Source organism: Stegostoma tigrinum, chromosome 14 (assembly GCF_030684315.1).
Source record: "Stegostoma tigrinum isolate sSteTig4 chromosome 14, sSteTig4.hap1, whole genome shotgun sequence".
Taxonomy (NCBI): Eukaryota; Metazoa; Chordata; class Chondrichthyes; order Orectolobiformes; family Stegostomatidae; genus Stegostoma; species Stegostoma tigrinum.
This window is the reverse complement of record NC_081367.1, coordinates 34,886,826-34,909,334: the sequence shown is the minus strand read 5'-3', so window position 1 is coordinate 34,909,334 and position 22,509 is coordinate 34,886,826. Positions and strand designations below refer to the sequence as shown.

At 40.6% G+C, this 22,509-nt stretch overlaps 1 protein-coding gene across 13 annotated transcripts in view; it reads right to left on the bottom strand.

Annotated features, from left to right (window-relative positions):
* Positions 1–13,752: 13,752 nt before the first annotated feature.
* Positions 13,753–22,509, bottom strand: part of nlgn1 (neuroligin 1) — a 573,697-nt gene continuing 564,940 nt past the window's right edge. For all 13 annotated transcript variants that reach the window (XM_048542420.2, XM_048542421.2, XM_048542415.2 and 10 more), the window contains one exon: positions 13,753–19,084. In XM_048542420.2, coding sequence (XP_048398377.1) covers positions 18,259–19,084 — 826 coding nt within the window. In that variant the 3' untranslated portion in view covers positions 13,753–18,258. The remainder of the gene's footprint in view (positions 19,085–22,509) is intronic.

Here is a 22,509-nt window from a genome sequence, read left to right as displayed (position 1 = left end):
ATAGTAAGCAACCAGGATAAGCCCTCTGCCACTGAGCTATCTTCCAGTATCTGACACCATCTCTGTTGTCAGTCCCTTCCATGTATTAACTTTCTGTTTTAACAAACAAAGTAAGGCTATTACAACAGCAAGTATAACAAGTTGTTGCACAACAATCACACGAGACACAAAAACAGAAGTTACTGGAAAACCTCAGCAGGTCTGGCAGCATCTGTAAAGAACAATCAGAGTTAACATTTTGGTCCAGTGACCACTCCTGTCCTGAGGAAGGGTCATTGGATCTTAAATGTTAACTCTGATTTTTCTTCACAGATACTGCTAGACCTGCTGAGCCTTTCCAGTAACTTCTGTTTTGGTTCCATTTACAACATCCACAGTTCTTTCAGGCTTAATACACACGAGACACAATTCTGGTCCATGGGTAGACCTGAGTGTTCAGTCCCCAGTTCCAAATTTCACTCCAGAAACTTTGAGCCTGCAAGTCCCCACAATCCTCCTGTGCATGAGTTTTAATCTTCTTCTCATGCTTAGTCCATTTATGAATAACTTCTTTTGCCTCAAAAATGATTTTCACCCAGGTGAAGTGTGGAATAGGTGGAAGATCAAACTGCTATAAATCCTCATTTGGGTGGACGGAAAGAGTTGCTTTCTTCTCTGGCTCTGGCTTAAGTACAATTTGGTGGGTAATGGTGAAGTCAAAAGAGATATTGCTGATAGATATGTTTTCTCCAGCTAAAGCACATCATGTCCATCCTGTTTAGTACTCTGACGCTGTTGTGGCAACATAGTAGGTGCCTCCTACTAAGGCATGCTTAAGAAAAGGCTTGGATATTCACTGGCAGGATAGACGATGAACAGTTCTCATAAGAGACAGTGATTCTTTGACAATTTCTTCCGGACATGCCCAGTGATTTCCCCTTTGATGGGCATTGGGACAAAATCAACACCCCCACCCCCAGCCCACCTCACCCTCTGCCTTTTGGATCTCTTTTTGGATCCCTCTAGAACTATAGCATAGACTGGTGCGTTAATTCATGATATCCAAGTATCCACGGTATTTGCCCACATTATGATTTTGCATTCAGGGACATGTCAGATTGTCCCCATGTTTACTTATATGAAGCACCACACTGACGTAAAGCTGCCCTTTATTATCGTCACAGGTGCTTAAGATCTGGTTGGTGGTTGTGAGGCTTCTGAGGTGACATAGGGGCATCTTCTCCCCAGTACATGTCCTCAGTTACTCATCCAACACCCAGTCCAGTACACTATGAGCATCTAACAGCAACATATCTGAGTTAATTGTAGACAGGAACCAGCTAATATATTTTGAACAAAATGCCACTTTTTTACTGCAGGTTGGGTTGTGAGCCATCCTTCCCATAATTTCCTTGGTAACATTCTGGAAGGGTCTCAACATTTCGATGGTGCTCAGGCTACCTGTGATGCCTGCTGTCTTATCCTCCCGTCCTTTCTTGATCCTGGTATTCTTGGCCTATTGTTATCCTCCTGCTGCGTATTGTGTCATGTTTGTGTCTTCCTCTATTTTATCACATTGTCTTAGTTTCCTGCCGACAAGCATAGTTTCTGGTCTTATTTACAGTTCATTCTATACCTTTTAATGTATTTATAGCACCAATCTCCCCAGCCCCTCAATTCCTGTACATCAAGGGCTGGTTCTGGGCTTCTTCCATCCCTGCCTCTCATACATTTCAGTCGGAATGTGGATGTTTAATCCACTGTGTACTTCTTTTTCTTTCTCCTTTACTTTCATTTCCAATGATGAGCCTGAGGTGTCCCTCTGACCCCTAAGAGGTTAGGAGATAATGGTGCACCTGCTGGATTTACATTTTGTTCAGGTTGCTCTGGTCCTGCAATACCCTGGTCTGGTTTCCAACATCAGTCCCATTCTAAGTTTCTTAACTCTGGGGCTTTACATTCTTCCAACATAACGTGTAAATGTCAATAATTGTCCTGCTCCCTTCCAAAAGGTTAATATGCTACCAACTTTCTTGTTAGGGGCTGTTAGCACCTTGTGTACCGATGCGTTTGCTTTGTCTATCGCCTCACATGGCCCTGCAAGTCTCGGGGCAAGGAAGGATGTTGTATGATGTGCAGGTGTCATTACCTGTTGCCCCACCTGCAATTCTATTGGCTTTGCCTTGGAGTCAAAATGGGCCTTACTTTGTTGTTTCATGCTTCCTATACTATTTGTGGCCACATAATTCACTTTGATATTCTCAACCAGCTGCTGTATCCACTTATCTTTCACTACTCCGTCTACTTGCAGCTTGGAAAGGTCTAATTCTTGCAGTGGCTCCAGGCATCTCTCAACCCGTCATCAACTTATAATGGGTAAATCCTGGAGAGGAAGTGACAGTGCTTCTTATCAGGACAAAAGGAAGCACAAACAGCCAAGTGGTCTGGTGTTGCTGCACCATTTTGACCAACATGTTCTTCAACATTTGATGTATCCATTCGATCATAACATGGATTGGGGTCTAAACAATATGTGGAACCTTTGATTTATCCCTAGCAATGCCATGGCATTCTGCATCACCTGCACCATAAAATGCATCCCTTCATCTGATTTGACATTCCTTGGTAACCCCCAAAGAGTAAAAACCTTTTCTAACAGGACCTTCGCTATAGCTTTAGAAATATTAGTTCGAGTAGGAAACGTCTCTACTCATTTGGTGAAGGTATCTACTATTACCAATATACTTATGTCCTTCTGTAGTTAGGGGTGGGGGATCCGCAGAGTCCATTTGTAGATTGGTCCAGGGCCCCTCTACTGGCCTTGTGTGTCTAAGGTCTGCCTTCTTCACATTATTTATCAGGGTTATTTTGGTGCATATCAAACAAATTTTCACATAATGTTCCACAATCCTTTTCATTCACGACCACCAGTATACCTCCTTCGACTTCTCCAAGATGTTTTCAACCCCTATTTATCCCCTTCTCATTATCTGACCCATGTGTGGTTTGTTGTTTGTTCGTAGGCAACAATCCCCTATACTCTTGGCTTAGCTGTTAATCAAAAGTGTGGTATATATGATGTCAGGAGGTAGGTGTTGCCCTCCTGACGCTGTTGGCTATTGTCTCCTAGTGACCTGGGAGGCCATAGGGACAGTGGGCCTTTCTTACGGCTCTCCCTCCAGAGGAGGACCCCATTCTCCAGTCCCTCCTCTCCATATCTGGCAGTTTCATCCACTAGTCCTCCCCAGTTGTCGGCACCATCTTCCTCCCATTCCTCCTCAAAGGATGGGGTCACAAATGTACATATTATCCCTCTTCGTGTTGACATCTAACAGTAACTTCTTTAACTGCTTTATACACTTTGTTTGATCAGCCGACATCTCCTCTCACTCCCGCAGTGACTTATGCACCACGTTCATAACCGTTTGCAAATCACTACACTGTTTCGTTAACTCTTCTGTGTGTGAACCCTTTCTGTTTATTCTCTCTTTTCTCCTGTTACCTCACCAATTTCTCAAACTGCATTTGATACTGGTTCATATGCATAAGATCTATATCTCTCTTGCTTTGTAAATTCTCAATTTTCTCTTCTCTAAGCTCAGCCACCTCTGTTTGTAGCTTCAGTTCTTGCTGCTGTCTTTCTGCCCAGTCTTCCAATATACAGACTTCTGCTACAGCTTTCTGCACTGCTTAAAAGTTCCTTTTTCCCATATCATCTTTTGCCGTACTCCAGAGAGTGTCCCCATGCATTCCCATTCTTAATCCAGTCTTACAGTAAATAAACATACGAAGATACTTCAGAGACACTTAGAGCTCAATAAAATCCAATTAATTTATTAAGTACTTAAATGAATAACATAGACTTTTAATTACTAGAGATATCTCAAAGACTGTCTTTCACTACCTCTGGGTTCTGTAACTAACCCAAAATGTTGTTACCCGGGAGAGTTGGTAGCTGGCCAGGCTGGAACTCTTCTCAACATCTCCACCACGCCTACTGATATGGGTACTTCTTGTAGTGTTATTCTCCAGACTTCTACCAAAAAAGTCAGGGATCTCCTGAGCTACTTGATACACAGGTCACTGTGCCAAATATATGGAGTTATCTAGGCATGTGACCAATCCTGAATGTTTCGTCTTTATTAGGTAGAGACAGCAGTTGCTGATTTTTCCGCAATCGGGCTCTCAGCAGACCTGAATGGCTCACGTAACAGCCCTTTGTAAAGCTTCGTATCAGTTGCTGTATTTTCAGCCATATCCAACAGTTTACTGATGAAGCAGTCTCAGTCTTTGAAGAACAGTTTTGGCTAAAGAGGGATATTCCATGGAACAGAAGACTGTAGGTTAAACAATAAATTAGGAAAGATCCCCAGCTGGATGATGCCACCCGTCTCAATATCAGAAAAATTTGTTCAAGGATCCGGCTACAGTTGTCAAAGGAAACATTTTATCATATCAGATACACAAGATGTGAAATCTGATGTTGATCTCTCATTGATTTAGCAAAGGACGGTGTCCAATGCGTTCCTTTACCTGAATCTGTTGTTCTTTAAAATGTCTACGGTCAAGCTAGAAGGACATAATTACATATTCTTTGTGTTCCTCAAACCCTGAAATAATTCTATACTTGATAACTACTTCTATACACTCCACTGGCATGATTCATATTCCTGCCACCTTACAGGCTGACACATGTCAAAGGATGAAAACCCTTTTGCCAATGGCCATTTTTTGTCCCTTCTACTGATGGTTCAACTCAAAATGACATACAATAAGAGGCAGGAACTCAAATCAGACAAAACATACCGTAGTCTTTCATTCTTTTCAATACAATAACCCATGCGATCCAGGAAATGGGCAATTCTGTGTGAAAAGAGACAGGAAATCTTGAAGCCTGATTCAAACTGAGCATTTGTTGCCAGCATTTCTGGAATAGACACTCACTGGCTCACTCGATGTGATCAAACCTAAACGTGAATGGACTAGTATGACTTTATTTGGTAGTACACTTACCTTTGCAAAGAAAATTGTTGATTCAAATTCTAACCTAGCACTTGAACACATAATGCAGTATGAAAGGGTACAGAAGTGGTTCACTAGGATGTTGTTCTCCAGTTTGGAAGGTACTAGTTAAGAGGAGAGATTGGACAAACATGGTTCATTTTTACTTGTATGTCAAAGAATGAGGGGTGACCTGAAAGAAGTTTACAAAATTATAAGAGGCATGTACAGAGTGGATAGTCAGAGTCTTCTTCTGAGCTTAGAAATGTCAATGACTAGGGGAGACAGCATTAAGATGGTGGCAGAGTATGACGCTCCGGTCAGAGCTCCTCTGCTCGCCAGCTCCTTCACCATTTTTCCCTCTTTCTTTTCTCTCCTCTTGTGGCTTTCCCTTTCTTCCACCCACCATCCCCTCTGAAGAGAGTGGAGCTGCGGAGTGTCCTGTGAAGGTTTGGACTGAATGGGCCACAACCTGCAGAGGTTTGGAGAAAACAGGCCGTGTCCCATGATGGACTGGAGCAAACGGGATATGTCTCATGAAGGTTTGGAGTGAATGGCCCACGTCCCACAGAGGGTTGGAGTGAGCAGGCCGTGTCCCATGATGGACTGAAGCTAACAGTCCATGCCCCACAAATGTTTGGAGTGAATGGCCCACGTCCCATGGTGGACTGGAGCAAATGGGCCATGTCCTGTGGAAGTTCAGAGCAAACTGGCTGTGTCCCACTGAGGTTTGAAGCAAATGGGCCATGTCCCATAGAGGTTTGGAGCGAACAGACCATGTGCCACAGCGGACGGAAGACTGCACGGGCTGCGTCCCACGGTTGAACTAACACGAGCAGTGTGGCCTTCTCCTCTGGGGCTGACAGGCATGCCCTGTGAGCCCCAAAGCCATGAGCAGTGAGACTTGGAGCAGCATGTGAGCTGTGAGCCTGCAGCAGTAATGGGCTGTGAGCCTGCAGCAGTGCATGGGCTGTGAGCCTGCAGCAGCATGTGGGATGTGAGCCTGCAGCAGCATCTGGGATGTGAGCCTGCAGCAGTAATGGGCTGTGAGCCTGCAGCAGCATGTGGGATGTGAGCCTGCAGCAGCATCTGGGATGTGAGCCTGCAGCAGTAATGGGCTGTGAGCCTGCAGCAGCATGTGGGATGTGAGCCTGCAGCAGTGCGTGGGATGTGAGCCTGCAGCAGTAATGGGCTGTGGGCCTGCAGCAGCATGTGGGATGTGAGCCTGCAGCAGTGCATGGGCTGTGAGCCTGCAGCAGTAATGGGCTGTGAGCCTGCAGCAGCATGTGGGATGTGAGCCTGCAGCAGAAATGGGCTGTGAGCCTGCAGCAGCGTGTGGGATGTGAGCCTGCAGCAGCGTGTGGGATGTGAGCCTGCAGCAGTGCGTGGGATGTGAGCCTGCAGCAGTAATGAGCTGTGAGCCTGCAGCAGCATGTGGGATGTGAGCCTGCAGCAGTGCGTGGGATGTGAGCCTGCAGCAGTAATGGGCTGTGAGCCTGCAGCAGAAATGGGATGTGAGCCTGCAGCAGTGCGTGGGATGTGAGCCTGCAGCAGTAATGGGCTGTGAGCCTGCAGCAGCATGTGGGATGTGAGCCTGCAGCAGTAATGGGCTGTGAGCCTGCAGCAGCGTGTGGGCTGTGAGCCTGCAGCAGCATGTGGGATGTGAGCCTGCAGCAGTAATGGGCTGTGAGCCTGCAGCAGCGTGTGGGCTGTGAGCCTGCAGCAGCATGTGGGATGTGAGCCTGCAGCAGTAGTGGGCTGTGAGCCTGCAGCAGCATCTGGGATGTGAGCCTGCAGCAGTAATGGGCTGTGAGCCTGCAGCAGCGTGTGGGCTGTGAGCCTGCAGCAGCATGTGGGATGTGAGCCTGCAGCAGTAGTGGGCTGTGAGCCTGCAGCAGCATGTGGGATGTGAGCCTGCAGCAGCATGTGGGATGTGAGCCTGCAGCAGTGCGTGGGATGTGAGCCTGCAGCAGTAATGGGCTGTGAGCCTGCAGCAGCATGTGGGATGTGAGCCTGCAGTAGTAGTGGGCTGTGAGCCTGCAGCAGCATCTGGGATGTGAGCCTGCAGCAGCATGTGGGATGTGAGCCTGCAGCAGCATGTGGGATGTGAGCCTGCAGCAGTAGTGGGCTGTGAGCCTGCAGCAGTAATGGGCTGTGAGCCTGCAGCAGCGTGTGGGATGTGAGCCTGCAGCAGCGTGTGGGATGTGAGCCTGCAGCAGCGTGTGGGATGTGAGCCTGCAGCAGTAGTGGGCTGTGAGCCTGCAGCAGCATCTGGGCTGTGAGCCTGCAGCAGTAATGGGCTGTGAGCCTGCAGCAGCGTGTGGGCTGTGAGCCTGCAGCAGCATGTGGGATGTGAGCCTGCAGCAGCATGTGGGATGTGAGCCTGCAGCAGTGCGTGGGATGTGAGCCTGCAGCAGCATGTGGGATGTGAGCCTGCAGCAGTAATGGGCTGTGAGCCTGCAGCAGCGTGTGGGATGTGAGCCTGCAGCAGTAGTGGGCTGTGAGCCTGCAGCAGCATGTGGGATGTGAGCCTGCAGCAGCATGTGGGATGTGAGCCTGCAGCAGTAATGGGCTGTGAGCCTGCAGCAGTAATGGGCTGTGAGCCTGCAGCAGCATGTGGGATGTGAGCCTGCAGCAGTAATGGGCTGTGAGCCTGCAGCAGTGCGTGGGATGTGAGCCTGCAGCAGTAATGGGCTGTGAGCCTGCAGCAGCATGTGGGATGTGAGCCTGCAGCAGTAATGGGCTGTGAGCCTGCAGCAGTGCGTGGGATGTGAGCCTGCAGCAGTAGTGGGCTGTGAGCCTGCAGCAGCATGTGGGATGTGAGCCTGCAGCAGCATGTGGGATGTGAGCCTGCAGCAGCGCGTGGGTTGCAAGCCTGGAGCAGCACATGGGAAGCAGCCCCAGAGCAGAGCGCAGGCAACGACTCCTGGATGGAGACCAGTGTGAGGGGACAATCCTTACCTTAGAACTTACCTTAACACTGTAATGTTAACCCCTTAATATTTTGCTATTTGTAACTTATTTTCTATAATTAAGCAACCATTGTTATTCCTCTGCTGTAGCCAAGAATTGCACCTAAGTATTTGTGCTTAAGATGTCACCATAAGAAGACAGACCTTGTAAAAGTTTTTCTCCATACCCCTACAATGGAGTACACTTGGCAGCAAAAAGATATTGTATATAGAAGGATATTGTAAGGTAAATGGGAGGAAGTTTAAAGGAAATGTGAGAGGTAAGTTTTTTTTAAGTTGGTTGGTGGAGGCAGATACAATAGCAACGTTTAAGAGGCATCTTGGCAGATATATGAACAGGCAGAAAATAGAGGGGATATGGACTGCGTAGAAGCAAAAAGTTTTTAGTTTTAGAAAGGCATCTTGTTAATTCAATCTTGGTGGGTTGAAGGGTCTGTTCCTGTGCTGTACTGTTCTGTTCTTTGTACTAATAGACAGCTGTCTTTTAAATAAGACCATAAACCACGACAAATGCCTGTTTGCATTTATATAAAAATACCTTGATATATTTTTCTCAAATTAGAACAGAATGTTCCTTCTGCTAATGTAGGCATCTATTACTCTTCCACCAACACCATGTCAATCATAGAATGAAATTGCACAGAAGCAACCTGTTTGGTCTATTGTGACTGCTCTTTGGCAGTCATCCAATTCATTTCATTGCTCTCTCCTTTCTCTGTAGTGTGAACTTTATTCACCTGCAAATATTTTATCTAATTCCATTTTAAAAGTCAGTATTGAATCTACTTTAATCACTTTTTCAGGTGATCTATTCCTGATTTTAAAAATTCATTATGTGTTCTAAAATTACCTCATTTTACCCCATGGTTTTAAACAATTCAATGAAATCTTTTCTTGGCCTTCCCTGTTCCAAGAAGAAAGGCCCCAGTTTCTCAAATCTCACATTACAGAAGTTCCTCCTTCTTGGTCTTAATCGAACAAATCTCTTCTGTATCTTCGCTATGACCTTGACATCCTTGTTTATGGGTAATGCCCAAAATTGACCGTTATTCTGCTGTTGAGGCCTAAGCAGTGGTTTAGCATAACCTCCTTGTTTATGTCGTCCATACCTCCATTAAAAAGCCAAATGGCCATCCTTGGGCTGAATACATGCAAATTATTTTATTATGTGTTTGATAAAACATTTTTCAAAAATCCGCACTGAAAATATCAATTACATTGCCTTTATCACACCTCTCTTAAACAAGTTCATCAATCTTGATTTGATTTAACAAATTTGAACAGACATTATTTATTATTCCATGTTTTTCCAAGTGTCAATTTATTTTGGACCTGGTCTTTGTTTTCAATGTGGGAATTGCCTGTTTCATTAGTGACGCTTGTATAATTGACACCATTAAAGAACTCTGTGAAGGTGCACAGGTAGTAACCCATGGTGCTCCCTCCCCTTGCAAAAATTAATTTAAGTCTGCATAGAGCCACTAGAAGCAAGAAGCAGAGATTACACAATTGAATTTCCCTAGAGAACTAAGGGCATCGCCTCAAAATAAGGGGGGTGCAGATTAAGGACTGAGTTGAGCAGGAACTTCTTCATCGAAAGGGTTGTGAATCTGTGGAATTCCCTCCTCAGTGAAGTAGTTGATGATGTCTTGGTGAATATTTTTAAGGCAAAATTAAATAGATTTTTGAACAGGAATTAAGGTTGATGGTGAGCGGGCAGGTAAGTGGAGCTAAGTCCATGAAAAGAGCAGCCATGATCTATTGAATGGTGGAGCAGGCCATGTGGAGGCAGAAAGAGAGAGAGAAGGACTTGGGAGGTGCCACTACGCCTCAGGCGAGAGGAGCAAGTTAGAGGAGCCCATTACTGCTGCAGGCTCACATCCCACATCCTATTTCTTATGTTTATGCGCAGATTTTTACTGCCGCTGATATTAAACTGAATAACATGTGATAGCTGGGTTTATACCACTTGCTGCTTAAAAAAGTATGTAACATTTAAAATTGTCCAATCCTCTGACTCAAACCTTACATCTATGGAATATTGGAAAATTATTGGAAGCTAATCTTCCTCCTCTCACTAAATTATGATGTCTCTCATCTCTTCTAAGTGACTTCTCTACTTTGAGGAACTCCAATTTTTAAGTACATCTGCTATTTCTATGCCACCTAATGTTGCCACTATCTTTTCTTTCACTGCTACCTTGGCAGCATCTCTCCCCTGTGAAGACAATTAATGCCTCTGTCACGACCTCTGCCTCTTCAATATCTCTAATTAGTTCCTATTCAGCCCTCCCCTTCCTTTGACTCGCTGCTTACTAGTTGTATGTTTCTAAAAGACTGTTGGTTTCCCTTTACTATTAGCCACTGATATATTCTTCCTGATATACTGATATCATGTAATCACACGGAAGGAACTTGAACTACAATGATGTGATGGGATGTCGAGGCAATCTGTGATGGGGTGGCTTTTGAGGGAGTTTAAAGCCAGGTCTTTAAAGTGAAGATATGGAACTCTTTGTCTCTTTTACAAAGCTTAATGAGATTTGGCATCACCAACCCCACCCCCGCCCCACCCACCTGCCATGTTCCATTGTCTCCATCGACATGAAGTGTTTGGAGGGACTCATAAAAATGGCTTCCATCAGCTCTTAAACTATTATAGTTCCTCTCAATTGCTCTGTTTGAGATTGTGAGCAGTGTCCCAATGTAGCTTTCTAGCAACCACTTGGACAAATATGTGTTCCAGTGAGATGACGTCGAGGAGCCAACCCTATGATATCCTTAGCAAAGTTACAGCCCTCCTCCCTCAACTGCCATTTAATTCTGTGCTGTAAAAGCCCAGTCAATTGCTTCAGATCTGTGACTCTTCTTTAGAGCTGGGAATGTTCAAAATTTAACAGGTTATAAGCAAGCGAAAGGGACGAGCCTGTAAAGAAGAACAATAGAGAGTATGTGATTGGGTGATGAGCAGGAAAGATTAAATGACCAAAGATTAGTGGTGCAGGACCAAAGGGAATGGTTATGAAATAAGCAAGGAAACAGAAATTACACGTTAGAAGTGTGACAGCAGGGTGCTGCTGTCCAAACACAAAGTAAATGAAATAAATGAAAAACAAGAGAAAACCTGCCAAACCAGCCGTAGAAACATGGAACAAAATAAAGCAAGAGGTCTGAAATTGTTGGAATTCATTGTTGAATCCATTTGTGTCCAATCAAAAAATGAGTTGCTATTTCTCAAATTTGCAAAGAGCTACGTTAAAACATAGCCGGGGGGGGGGGGGGTGAGTACGAAAAGATCAAATACACTCAAATACACAGGGGCAATGAACAAATTCACTCCTGAAAGCCCATTTTCGGCAAAAATCACAGGGGCAAATAGCTGGACAAAAATCAACTTGCCACTATCCGAAAGAGACAAAGAGAGAGATACAGAAAATCTGTGAGGAGCTGCATTTTTCCTCTGCATTTGCTAATGACAGGTTTGCTGTAATCTATATTTGGGCACCAGTGGGGATGGCCTGCCATTCGCTGAGCTAGATCCAGGACTTTGCTGGGGGTGAGTAGGGGAGGGAGTGGTTTCTGTAGGCTGAGACTTGTGGAGAGAGTGCCGAGGGAAGATTCAGTCGTTAGAAATACAGGTCTGTAAGAGGTTGTAGGTCAGGGAACAGATAGAGCTGCAAGGTTGGAGAAGGGGGCTGCAAGGATTGCATGAATGGCACGTTAAGTGTGTAGGAGAAAGAAAGGGCTGCAAGGGGAAGAAGGAAAGAATGGATTGTAAAAGAAGGCAGCAAGCGGCAAGAGACAAGAAGGGGGCTGCAAGAGATAAGAAGGTGGGTGCTATGTAGGAGTGAAAAAGAATGCTGTAAGGGGTAAAGAGGCTATAACTGAGGGAGTAGGAGGAGGAAGATGCAAGTGCAGAGAGAACGCTGAAAAGGAAACTGAGGTAACTTGAAGTCAGAAAAATTAGAAATCCCCTCAGGAATTTCACTGGAACCTCCAGCTTAAGCTGTATATGTTCAGATGCTCCTGTATGAAGACAATGTAGTGTCTGCTTTTGTAATGAACACAATGCCAATGTTAAATTTAAATCTAGAGATTAGGGATTCAGTTAAAAGATTAGCAACTGGTTGATTAAAATCTTTGAGACTTGTGATGAAATTGTGTTAGCAATGATGTCACTGACCTCCAGAAGATGTGTTTAGGGTGATGATATATTTTCTGGAGAAGTGGATGTCAGTTATTTTGAAAAAAAAGACTTTTATTGACAACTGAGGTCATTGGATGACTTCTCTCATTCTGTATCTCTATGAGTTTAAAGCCCTTATCTTAACATGAATACAGAAGACACTGTTAATACATGACAGCATCAACTAATAAATGAATTAATAAAAATGGAAAAAGATCTCCTGCAAGCTTTAAAAGAACACCCAAAAGTCAAAAGTAACCCCTGAAAAAATCTTAAGAAGAGTCCTCGAAAATATTTTGATGCTTGATCGCAATGGGAGCAAGATGGAGAATTAACATTGATAAATGACTGGAAGCTTGGGGTTAATCACATGGGTTAAATAGAGGTGTTCTGCAAAGCAGTTATTCAGTCTGTGTTTGGTATTCCCAGTGTGGAAAAGACCCCATCACAAGCAGCAAAATACAATAATGAATCCCAATTTCACTGGGAAAGAGTGCTTGGGCATTGGATGGTGAGGAGGTGAGATAGAGACAGGTGTTGAATGCCCTATAGAAACAGACAGTTTTAAAATCTCCCCACCCTCGGCCTCATCCCATGTCCATCCTTGCCTGTCATCCTTGCCTCCTTGATCTGACACTATCTATCCATCTTCTTTCTCAGCTATCTGCCCACCCTTATCCCCGACATGTATCTACCTATCAACCTCCCAAATGTCTTCCCCTGTTCTGACCGCCCTCCCTCTATTTACTTCCAAGCTCCCTTCCCCCACCCAGTCCTGAAGAAGGGTGTAAACTTGAAACATCAATTTCCCTGCTCCTCTGATGCTGTCTGACCTGCTGTGTTTCTCCAGCTCCAAACTATATTGACATTTATATATTCTAGACTTAGATGGAATGGTGGTATGAGAAAGTGAGTTGGTATGGGGGTTATTGAGGATATGACTAGGTGCTGTTGTAGAAACCTTGAAGAGTTGCTGCAATGCAATTTTTAGATGCTATGCACATAAAATGCCCACCCTTGTTTACATTAATTAGCTCCAGATTTCAATATTCTTGTGTTGCATTTAAATCTATTCATGACTGCACTAGTCCCCATCTCTGTAATCCATTCCAGCTCTATTCCTCTGAATTCAAGTTTCTTGTACTTTTGCCCTTTTCTTCTCACCGTTCATCAACTCACCACCAGCAGCTATATTTTCAGCTGCTCAGTCTCCATGGGATTACAAGTTTCAACATCTCTGTTTTTTTCACTTCTCTCTCCTACCTGAAGATCTTTCTTGAACCATTTCATCATACTTTGACCATCTTTCCTAATTCTTTCTACATCAATGTTTTCTTTTCAACTCTATGGAGCAACTTGGAATGTTTTATATATTAAACTGTCCATCAATGGTGACTTATTGAATAGCAGTATGAAAATTCAAATCAACTGCACAGAGGAATTGAGATCAAATGAAAACTCCAACTAGCATCATGTCCTTTTGTCACTATATCTCTACTGTAGCACAAGTAGCTGATAAAAGTGATAAAATTTGTTATGTAAGGTTATGATTAATATATAACAAGAATCTTTTACGGGGGTATAATTGCATTAATCAAAGATTGAAGCTTTAAATTATTGTTTTTATAAATTTTATTTGTACAATAATAAAACTATATACAGATATAAACACTGCAAACTGACAGTATAACTGACATCAGGCTTGGCAGCATCAGCAAAGACATCAATATGTCGGACCACTGACTACACAATAACATTTTGTTTTGTAAAAATATTTTAGGTTTATAATGTGCTCTTAAAGAGACATGTTGATTCTGGGGTTGAGGTTTTTTTGCAATTCCTATTTATTGTTTGGATCCAGTTTCAGCAAACCCTTCAGATCAGATATACATACAACGGGCAAATAATCAATCATCTTCAATGCAAAAGGATATCAGTCAGGGTGTAGAAGTTACGTTGAAATTGAAACTATCTATTTTACATCCCCAGCAAAGCTTGAGATTAGGTTTAGAATGGATTTACTGATACACTGCTCCAACAGTGTATTTTAACCCTACCTCAGAAGACTACTCATATAATTTTTCTCAATTTCTCCAACGTCAATCCTCTATAGACTATCTGAGTACTACTGGCAGTCAGTCCACAGGTCAGCGCCCAAAATCAAACAATTTGAGACTGCCCAAAACTAATTCCACTTTAATGTGTGTAGAGACAGAGACAGATATAATAACTGACCTTGATCATGACAGTCTGGGAAGAATTCAATTCTAAACTATGGATATAAGTGAGCAGGATTCCAGCTATCAATTTTACAGTTCCTACACAATAATAACTCTAAGATAATAGCAATCCAATAATTCTGAGGTCCTGTTATGGATTGTGCTTGTATAATGGTGAACCGTCCAGAACAGGAAGTTCATGGTTTTGATCCTTCAAACTGAACGGGCCACAGTGTGAGTGTTGCAAAATAAAACCGAGTCCCTGTTCTTTCTAGCTATCCAGTGACTTCTGGCATTCTAATGAGATCAAGAAACTGTACCATTGTCATATACCCTGCTGAAACTTGCTATTTGGACTTGCATGTGAAAAGATGTCCCACTTTGGCGAAATACCAGAAGGCTGCAGGCATCTGTTGAACAATACTCCTGCCGAAGTCACCATCTTTGTAAAGGGCAGGGAGAATTTTGGACAAATATATCACGTCCTAAGTAGAAAATTAAGACATTTTAACATTAAAACATTGTAAATAAGATTTTAGTGTTTATTTTAGTAATATTAAATACCGATGACAAAACAGTGGTATCAGTCACAATGTAACAAGTGACTAATGAACATTGAGGACCAGCCTAGACCAGTTAAAAATATGCCAATATTTATTAATGATATTAAAAAAATCTCGAAAGTCATGGATGTTTAAACACAATTCTTATAGTCACTTGAAGTTTTCAAGCCTTTACAAACAAAATGAAATGGTTGCACCTGCTTGTGCCAAATGGCAGGAATATGTTTGATAAATACAAATGACAAAATCATTAAATGTGTAATGCCAAATACTTGCAGACTATGCATTATGCTATGAACTCTGGCTGTGAAAAGATCCTAAACAAATGATTATTGTGCATTTTAATAATCAAATATTTTTGGTGAATGTTCCATAAGAAGAACCACTTAGTTAACTTATCTAATGCCACTTACAATAAGTAGCAATATTCAAATACAACTTATCACTGGAAAATGAAAAAGCCAAAATGCCTGATACAATCAGCACAGGAGAAACAATTTACAAGCAACAAGAAGTGTCAGGGCACTTTTGATCATCTTATTATTTTAATTTCCCTAATTGTGTCACAATATTCATGTGAAATACACACAACAGATTTCAGTAACCATCTTCTCACAACATTAAAGCTGAAATATGTCAGAAGTTCAGTCTGAGTTTTTGCTAATACTTTATAATTTTAACGCAAAAGAAATTCTAAATCAACATAAATGGTAAAATCTCAATATTGCAGGAAAAAGTTTAATTAGATGCAAGCATTCATTCAGATTCTAAACCTTCTCCCAAGAGCTTTCATTATTGTATGATTTTATAAATAGCACATCCCTACTAAAAGGAAAGGGAATTTCAATTCGTGCTATACTGCATGCCTTCAACTATGAACATCTTTCAACCTTCTACATACATTTTACAGTTAACATCACTGAGAGCTGTCTGAACACAGCGCTCATCTTCTAGTATTTACAAAATTTTCATACAGTTCTGTTTCTTCTCAAGGAGCCCCAGAGCAAGCTTTTCATGAACAAAATATTAAAAAAAGGTGTTTACCACAGAGTGTTTAGAGTTTCTATTGTTCCACTACTGAATAGTTTTTGAAATCTACCTTTTTGATGTTCAACACAACAAAGCTATTGGCTGTAAAATTACAGCAGTTCCAGGTAATCAACTTACAGAAACACATCATATAATATTACAGAAGGCAAATTTCCAACTGCTGATTTTAAATAAATTTCATATTACCAAAGCGTGTGGTTACTAAAAGGGAACTTCTTCAAAAATAATGTCCAATGTCAAAGGTCACCATTTTTTAAAAGAATGGATGATAACATTAAACAATCGCTTTTCATGTCACAACCCATTATGTGAGTTAATTAACTGTGTTAAGACTTCAGAGAACCCATTAAAGTCAGAAACCTTTAATTTTTATTATCGAATTAAGCAATTAGTGAGTGTTATCTCTTCCCTTTACAAATTGCCTCACAAATCCCAAGCCTGTTTGGAGTTTTTTCCAATTACTTCTTTATTCCCACTATTCTTGAAAAACTTTTATTAAGAGAAAAAAACACTTCTAAATCAGTCCTGATTCTTGCAGTTACTAGAAAATACTTTAAGTGAACAGTAAATATGTATGTGACACTAAATTATTGATTTTAATTTGTCTCTTTGACATTTATATGATTTAGAGTGAATCATATAGTACCTAATACACCCTGATTGTAAGTATGGAGCAGATGATCAGACAGGTATTTAAATGGTTGGTATGACAACAACGCCAGCAACTAATATTCAAGAAGTGACAAAAATAAATGTTGTGGTAACATGCTTTCAATTAAATAAAAGAACTTTTAGGCATGCACAACAAATAAAGAAAATGTTGTAAGCTATTCATACCACAAAAAATAAAATATAATTTGGTGAAAGTACTTCTGGCAACATTAATATCCTCTTAAAAAGTGGCAGTGGTATTACATCCAATCAATGCTACATGGTAACATTATATTGAGCAAGTTGTAAACTTTCTATTCACGTAGCTAATAGAAACAAGAATGATTAGCAATAATAATTTTCTGCCATTTTTCCATATATCTTATATTAGTACAGCATGACTGATCTCACCTTTATAGTTCTGAATTATTAGAAAGACAAATGTCATTCTCACTGCATATACAGTCTTATAAAATCCTAACAAATTGTCCATTAATAAAACTAATACTGAATCAGCATTTATTGTAACTTCCACTTACATTGGCGTATGGTCTATTTCCTCATCAGCCTCTGCACAAAGTTATAGGGCAAACATACTCTTGTAAACAACTTCAAAAATATCTATAGATAAATTACAGCAAACCAGACTTCCCTTACTGCATGACCTGTCTCATAAATTGACACTAAATAAAGTTGGAAGGGAAAGGAATTTGATGAAAAAAATTACAACACTGAAAATTCCCTTTTCTAGAACTTATGATTGTGAATGTTCACTTTAACATTTATTCTAGCACACATTTATACAAAACTACTTTCTTTGATCTTTTTCATTAAAACTACTGAGAGCTTATCATATTGGATTTGCATCAAATTCTTCCTCAGTTTGTGCAGTTTGATGAAGCAAGTGTTTTTTTAACAGGAACTTGAATGGGGATGCAAGGTATGTTCTTATCACAGCTTATTGAGCAGCACAGTCACCAAGCAGATAAATAATCATGCGTATCGTGCTAAAAATGTCCTGTTCCCATGTTTGCCAAAACTGCGTCGATAATTGAGGCTCCAACTGCAATTGTTCATGGCAGTAACTGGTTTATTCTTCTGTCTCACTGAAAGAGAGCAGTAAAATCCTTGTGCATGAATACTCTACCCAAAACTTAATTGTATGTACTTCATGTACATTCATACGTAAATTTGTACAATGGCATTGATCCAAAAATAAAATAAACAGAATTTGTGTCATCTTACGAATCTGATCCTTGTGCATTTGTGTAGGCTTCATGTTTGTTTGTTAGTTAAATCTTTCTTCATTTGTATCACACATGCCTAATGGTACAACATTGCTTTTGGCACCAAAGCTTAACATGTAGTTCCAAGTCTTCAGAGAAAAATACTCCTCAATTTCCAACAGAATTGTGAAAGATTGCCATTTATGAGAATTTTTGTTTTAAATTGATCAGATATTTCTGAACTTACTTGCCTCTCAGGAATATGCCCAACGATATTGGATACAATTTCCAACAGATTGTTTTCTCTATTGTTTAGTAATGGTCATGCACCATGAACACCAATTTAAATATGATCTTTACTAGCAATCTCATATCTGTTTAATTTCTGATTTTCTTAAAATCTTTGCCTGGCTATACCCTGGTTGTTGAATGTGAATGGGGATGAGGATGTGGAAGGGTGTTGTTTTGTCCTCCAGTAAATGTGTTGAATGTATGCAGAGGCTGCATTCCAGGTATGGTATTTGGAATCATTGTAATGGTGTTGGGGGTCATTAAAGGTATATCATCTGGAGATCGCCTCATTGCTAAAGTATAATCCGGAGGACAGGCTGTCCGCAGAACAACCTCATGTGGATGGATAGAATCACATTCATGATCAAGATCTGTGTGCTTCATCTGTAGCGACATAATCTCTTCTTCTTGTGCATGAGTCAGGTCATTGGTAGTGTTACGTTGAGGGCTGCATCTTCTGTGCACATCATGCCTCCTCTTATCCTTCTTATAATACAATGCTGCAAAGGCGAGGATGTTCAAAAATAATAAGGAGGCTCCAACTGCAATTGTAACACTTAACTCTGTTGAATAGTCTCTTTGATCAACCAAGAAAGGACCAGCTGAATGCTTCTGGTCATCCTGTTTGACAGTAGGAAAGACTGATGTCACAGGACGCTTGGTAGTAACAGACCACTTCTTTGATGGTCTGTGCGTAATTTCTGAAGGGACTTTTGTTGTTGTTGAAGTGTACTGAGAAATGTCATTCAGACTATGCAAGTGAGGAACCAACTCCAACCACAAATTGACTTTATTAGCTCTGTAATGCTCTTTAACTCGTGGTTTCAGTCCAATGTGAAGATAAAGTTGATCTTTCTGAGAATACCTTGACCAGGCAACCTCTTCAAAACGGTTCGGCTTCGTGTGGATAAATTTAGTATCCTGAGGAACAGGTTGATTTGGGTCTCTGTAGAAAATAAATTTGGACTTTATCGATCACAGAGAAATTTCATAAATTCAAAAAAAATTCCTCAGATTTCAAATTTTATATTTTACACACTAGACACTTGTGTATTGAATTGGCAATAAATATTGCTGCATACGTTTTAAAGTAATTATTGCTTGTGCCATATACAGTAAAATTAACATGAGTCTAACTGGGCAATATAATGTTTCATTGCCTTGAAGATGAATCCTATGTATAACATAAAAGGTGACCTTATTGAAAATTATTTGCCTTGCTTTTACTCAATCATGCATCCCAATTTAGTTTGATTAATTGTCAAAGCTAGAATCCCTCACTTTTTAAGTTTTGGAGGAAATATACAGAGGAGAATGCAAGACAGCCTAAGATGAGTCTTAGGTGCACGCATGTATATACATATAGTATGGTAAATAAGATTGGTAACCTAACTCTCCATGTGAGAACATGGTATATTGGCAAATACAGAGACCTGTCAAAGATTAGGCCACATGCATTCAGAAAAGGCACAGAAGGAATAAGGGTGGGGGTGGGGATGGAGGATTGAAAACAATGTTGATCAAAGGAATCACACAGCACTGGAGAGGGGTCACATCATTGAGGAGAAAAGTCTATTTGGTTAGAATTAAGAAACAATAGTCAAACTATTACACTATAAGACCATAGGCTATGAAATACCGAAAAGGAAGCAGAAGAGAATATTTGCAAATAGATTATAAAAAGATGCAAGAAGAATTTGTGTAGAGTGGATTGATGCCTGCGGCTACCCTAATATAGGCAGGAATCATAACAGTGTAACAGGCAAAAAGGAGGAAGAATTCCTGAAATATTTAGAAAATTCCTGAAATTCTAAACAAGAAGTCGAAGCGGTGTTGGTTCTTATTCTGGGGAAGGAGGTGGTGCAAGCTGAGCACTTAGAGTGAAAGGGCATTTTGGGAACTGTGGTCATAAAATAAGAATATTTATGAAAAATGTGATTGTTCAGTCAAGCATAAAAACACATAACTAGAAGAGGACTAACTTCAGTGAATTTATGAAACGAACAGGTGCAGTTGGATGGACATCGTGAATTATAGCAAAATAGTAAAGGAGGAGGTGCTATCAGCACAGAATAGCCACATTCTCATGAGTGGGCAAAGAAGGGTATTTACAGCTACAGATCCATGAGTGATTAACATTTTCAATGAGACAAATAAAAGGAGACTTATAACTATTGCAAGGTTCATAATACAACAGAAAACCAAGCTGAACATATCAACAATATGAATTAAAGGGTGAAAATAAAATATAAGATTAGAACATAAGATAACATTAAAGAGAAACACAGTCTTTTATAATGAAGTAAGTAGGAAATAGGTAGTCAAAGAAAGGGTGATTAGGAATCAAACAGGAGATCTTGTTATGGCAGCAAAGGGCATGAGGAACTAAATAAGTACTGTGCATCTGTTTTTACCAGTGCATGAGATGCCACCAATGTGGCATGTAAAGAGGAAGCTGTAACAATACTTGACAGGCTAATAAAAATAAAAATGCACTTTCAAAATCCACAAAGTAGAAAAGCTAGTGGTTCAGATGAATACATCCTTAATGACTCAGGAAAGTAAAGATGGAAATTACAGAAGGTTGTCACACAATCTTATTGGTGTCAAAGGACTAGAGGATGCAAATACTACACCCCTGTTCAAAAGTTTCATGACAGGTATATCCAGCAACCAAGCCATTCAGACTATTGTTAGGACTAGGAACATCATTTGTGACAATAATCTGGTGAAAATTAACTGGCATTTTAAAAGAATGGGCTAATAAATTAAAGTCAACATAGAATTGCAAACATGAATATTTAATGAAATAACTTGAACTAGCAACAAAGACATTGTGGAATGTGTGGACTTTCAATAGGCACTTGGTAATTAAAGACTATAGAATTAAAAGGATTTTTACAGCAAAATTGGCTATGGGATAGAATGTAGAGCACGGGAGAATGATTGCTTTTCAGATTAGAAGGAAGTATGCAACGGTGTTCCTTATGGGTTGGCGTGAGGATAACTACTCTTACAGCATTATATTAATTGCTTGAACCTAGCCATATAGGGCACAATTCCAAAGGTTTGCAGTTGATATGAAGCTTGGAAGTGTAGTTAACTATGAGGAGAATAGTAGGTTTCATGGGAATATAGATAGACTAGTAAAAACACACAAGATTGTAGAATTTAGCTCAAAACAGGGATACCTATGTCTCTTTGGACATCAAAATCTCACATCATTTAATTAATATTCTACATTTCTATTTTTCTTTGACTAAAGTGGATAATTTCACATTTTTCCAAACTATATTCCACCTTCAATGTTCTTGCCCACTCATCCTATCTAAATCCCTTTGATGCCGATTTGTATACACTTCAAAACTAACATTTCAAACTAGTTTTGTGCTAATGGCAAACTTTTGATATGTACACAGATCTTTGAAAGTGACAGAGCAATTTGAAAAGGTTGTTAGAGCGCATATAAGATACCTGGCTTTATTGACAGAGGTAGTACAAATGCAAAGAAATTAGGCTAAACATTTAGAAATCACTGGTTAGATCTTAGCGAGAATGATTAATTCTGGCATCATATTATAGAAAGGATATCAAGGCATTGGAGAGGGCGCAGAACGGACGAAGAACTTCGCTTCTGCACGAAACTAGTGAAGTTGGGACTATGTTGCTTGCAGCAAAGAAGATTGAAAGGAGATTTCACTGAGGTGTTCAAAGTCATGAATAGTTTATGTGGAAAAATGAGTACATGGGGAGAAATTATTTGCAGTACCAAAAGGATTGGTAACCAGAGTACAAAGATTAAAAGTGACTGGCTAAAGAACCAGTGGCAACATGACAATACTTTTTTTAAGCTTGTTGTGAACTGGAATGCTCTAGTCAAAACTGTGTTGTAAGCAGATTCAACATGTAACATTCAAAAGATAATTAAATATATACATGAAAAGAAAGACACAGGGCTACGGAGCAGGGCTGTTCAGATAGAATACTGGCAAAGGCACAATCGCTTGAATTGCATCATTTTACATTGTATCTTCCTGTGACTCTATGATTTTGAATAATAATAATCACAAGTGATGACTAATTAGATTTGGTTAAAAAAAAACCAGTTCAACTTAATTCTGTTTTTGACACATTAATATAATATTTTCAAATGTAATAAATTCCTGTTCTGCTCACACCACAATCTGCCAATCACAATTTTAGCATGCTGTACATCTTAGCCAGAATGAATAAAGTTATTTCTTGTCCTATATTTTATAGATTTCTACTGGGATTGCTGACAGTGTACTCAGTAACTGCGGGAGGAATTTCAGAGGGAAAATAGAGAAGACTTTGATGAAGAGATTTTCAAAATACTTATGGGATAATGTC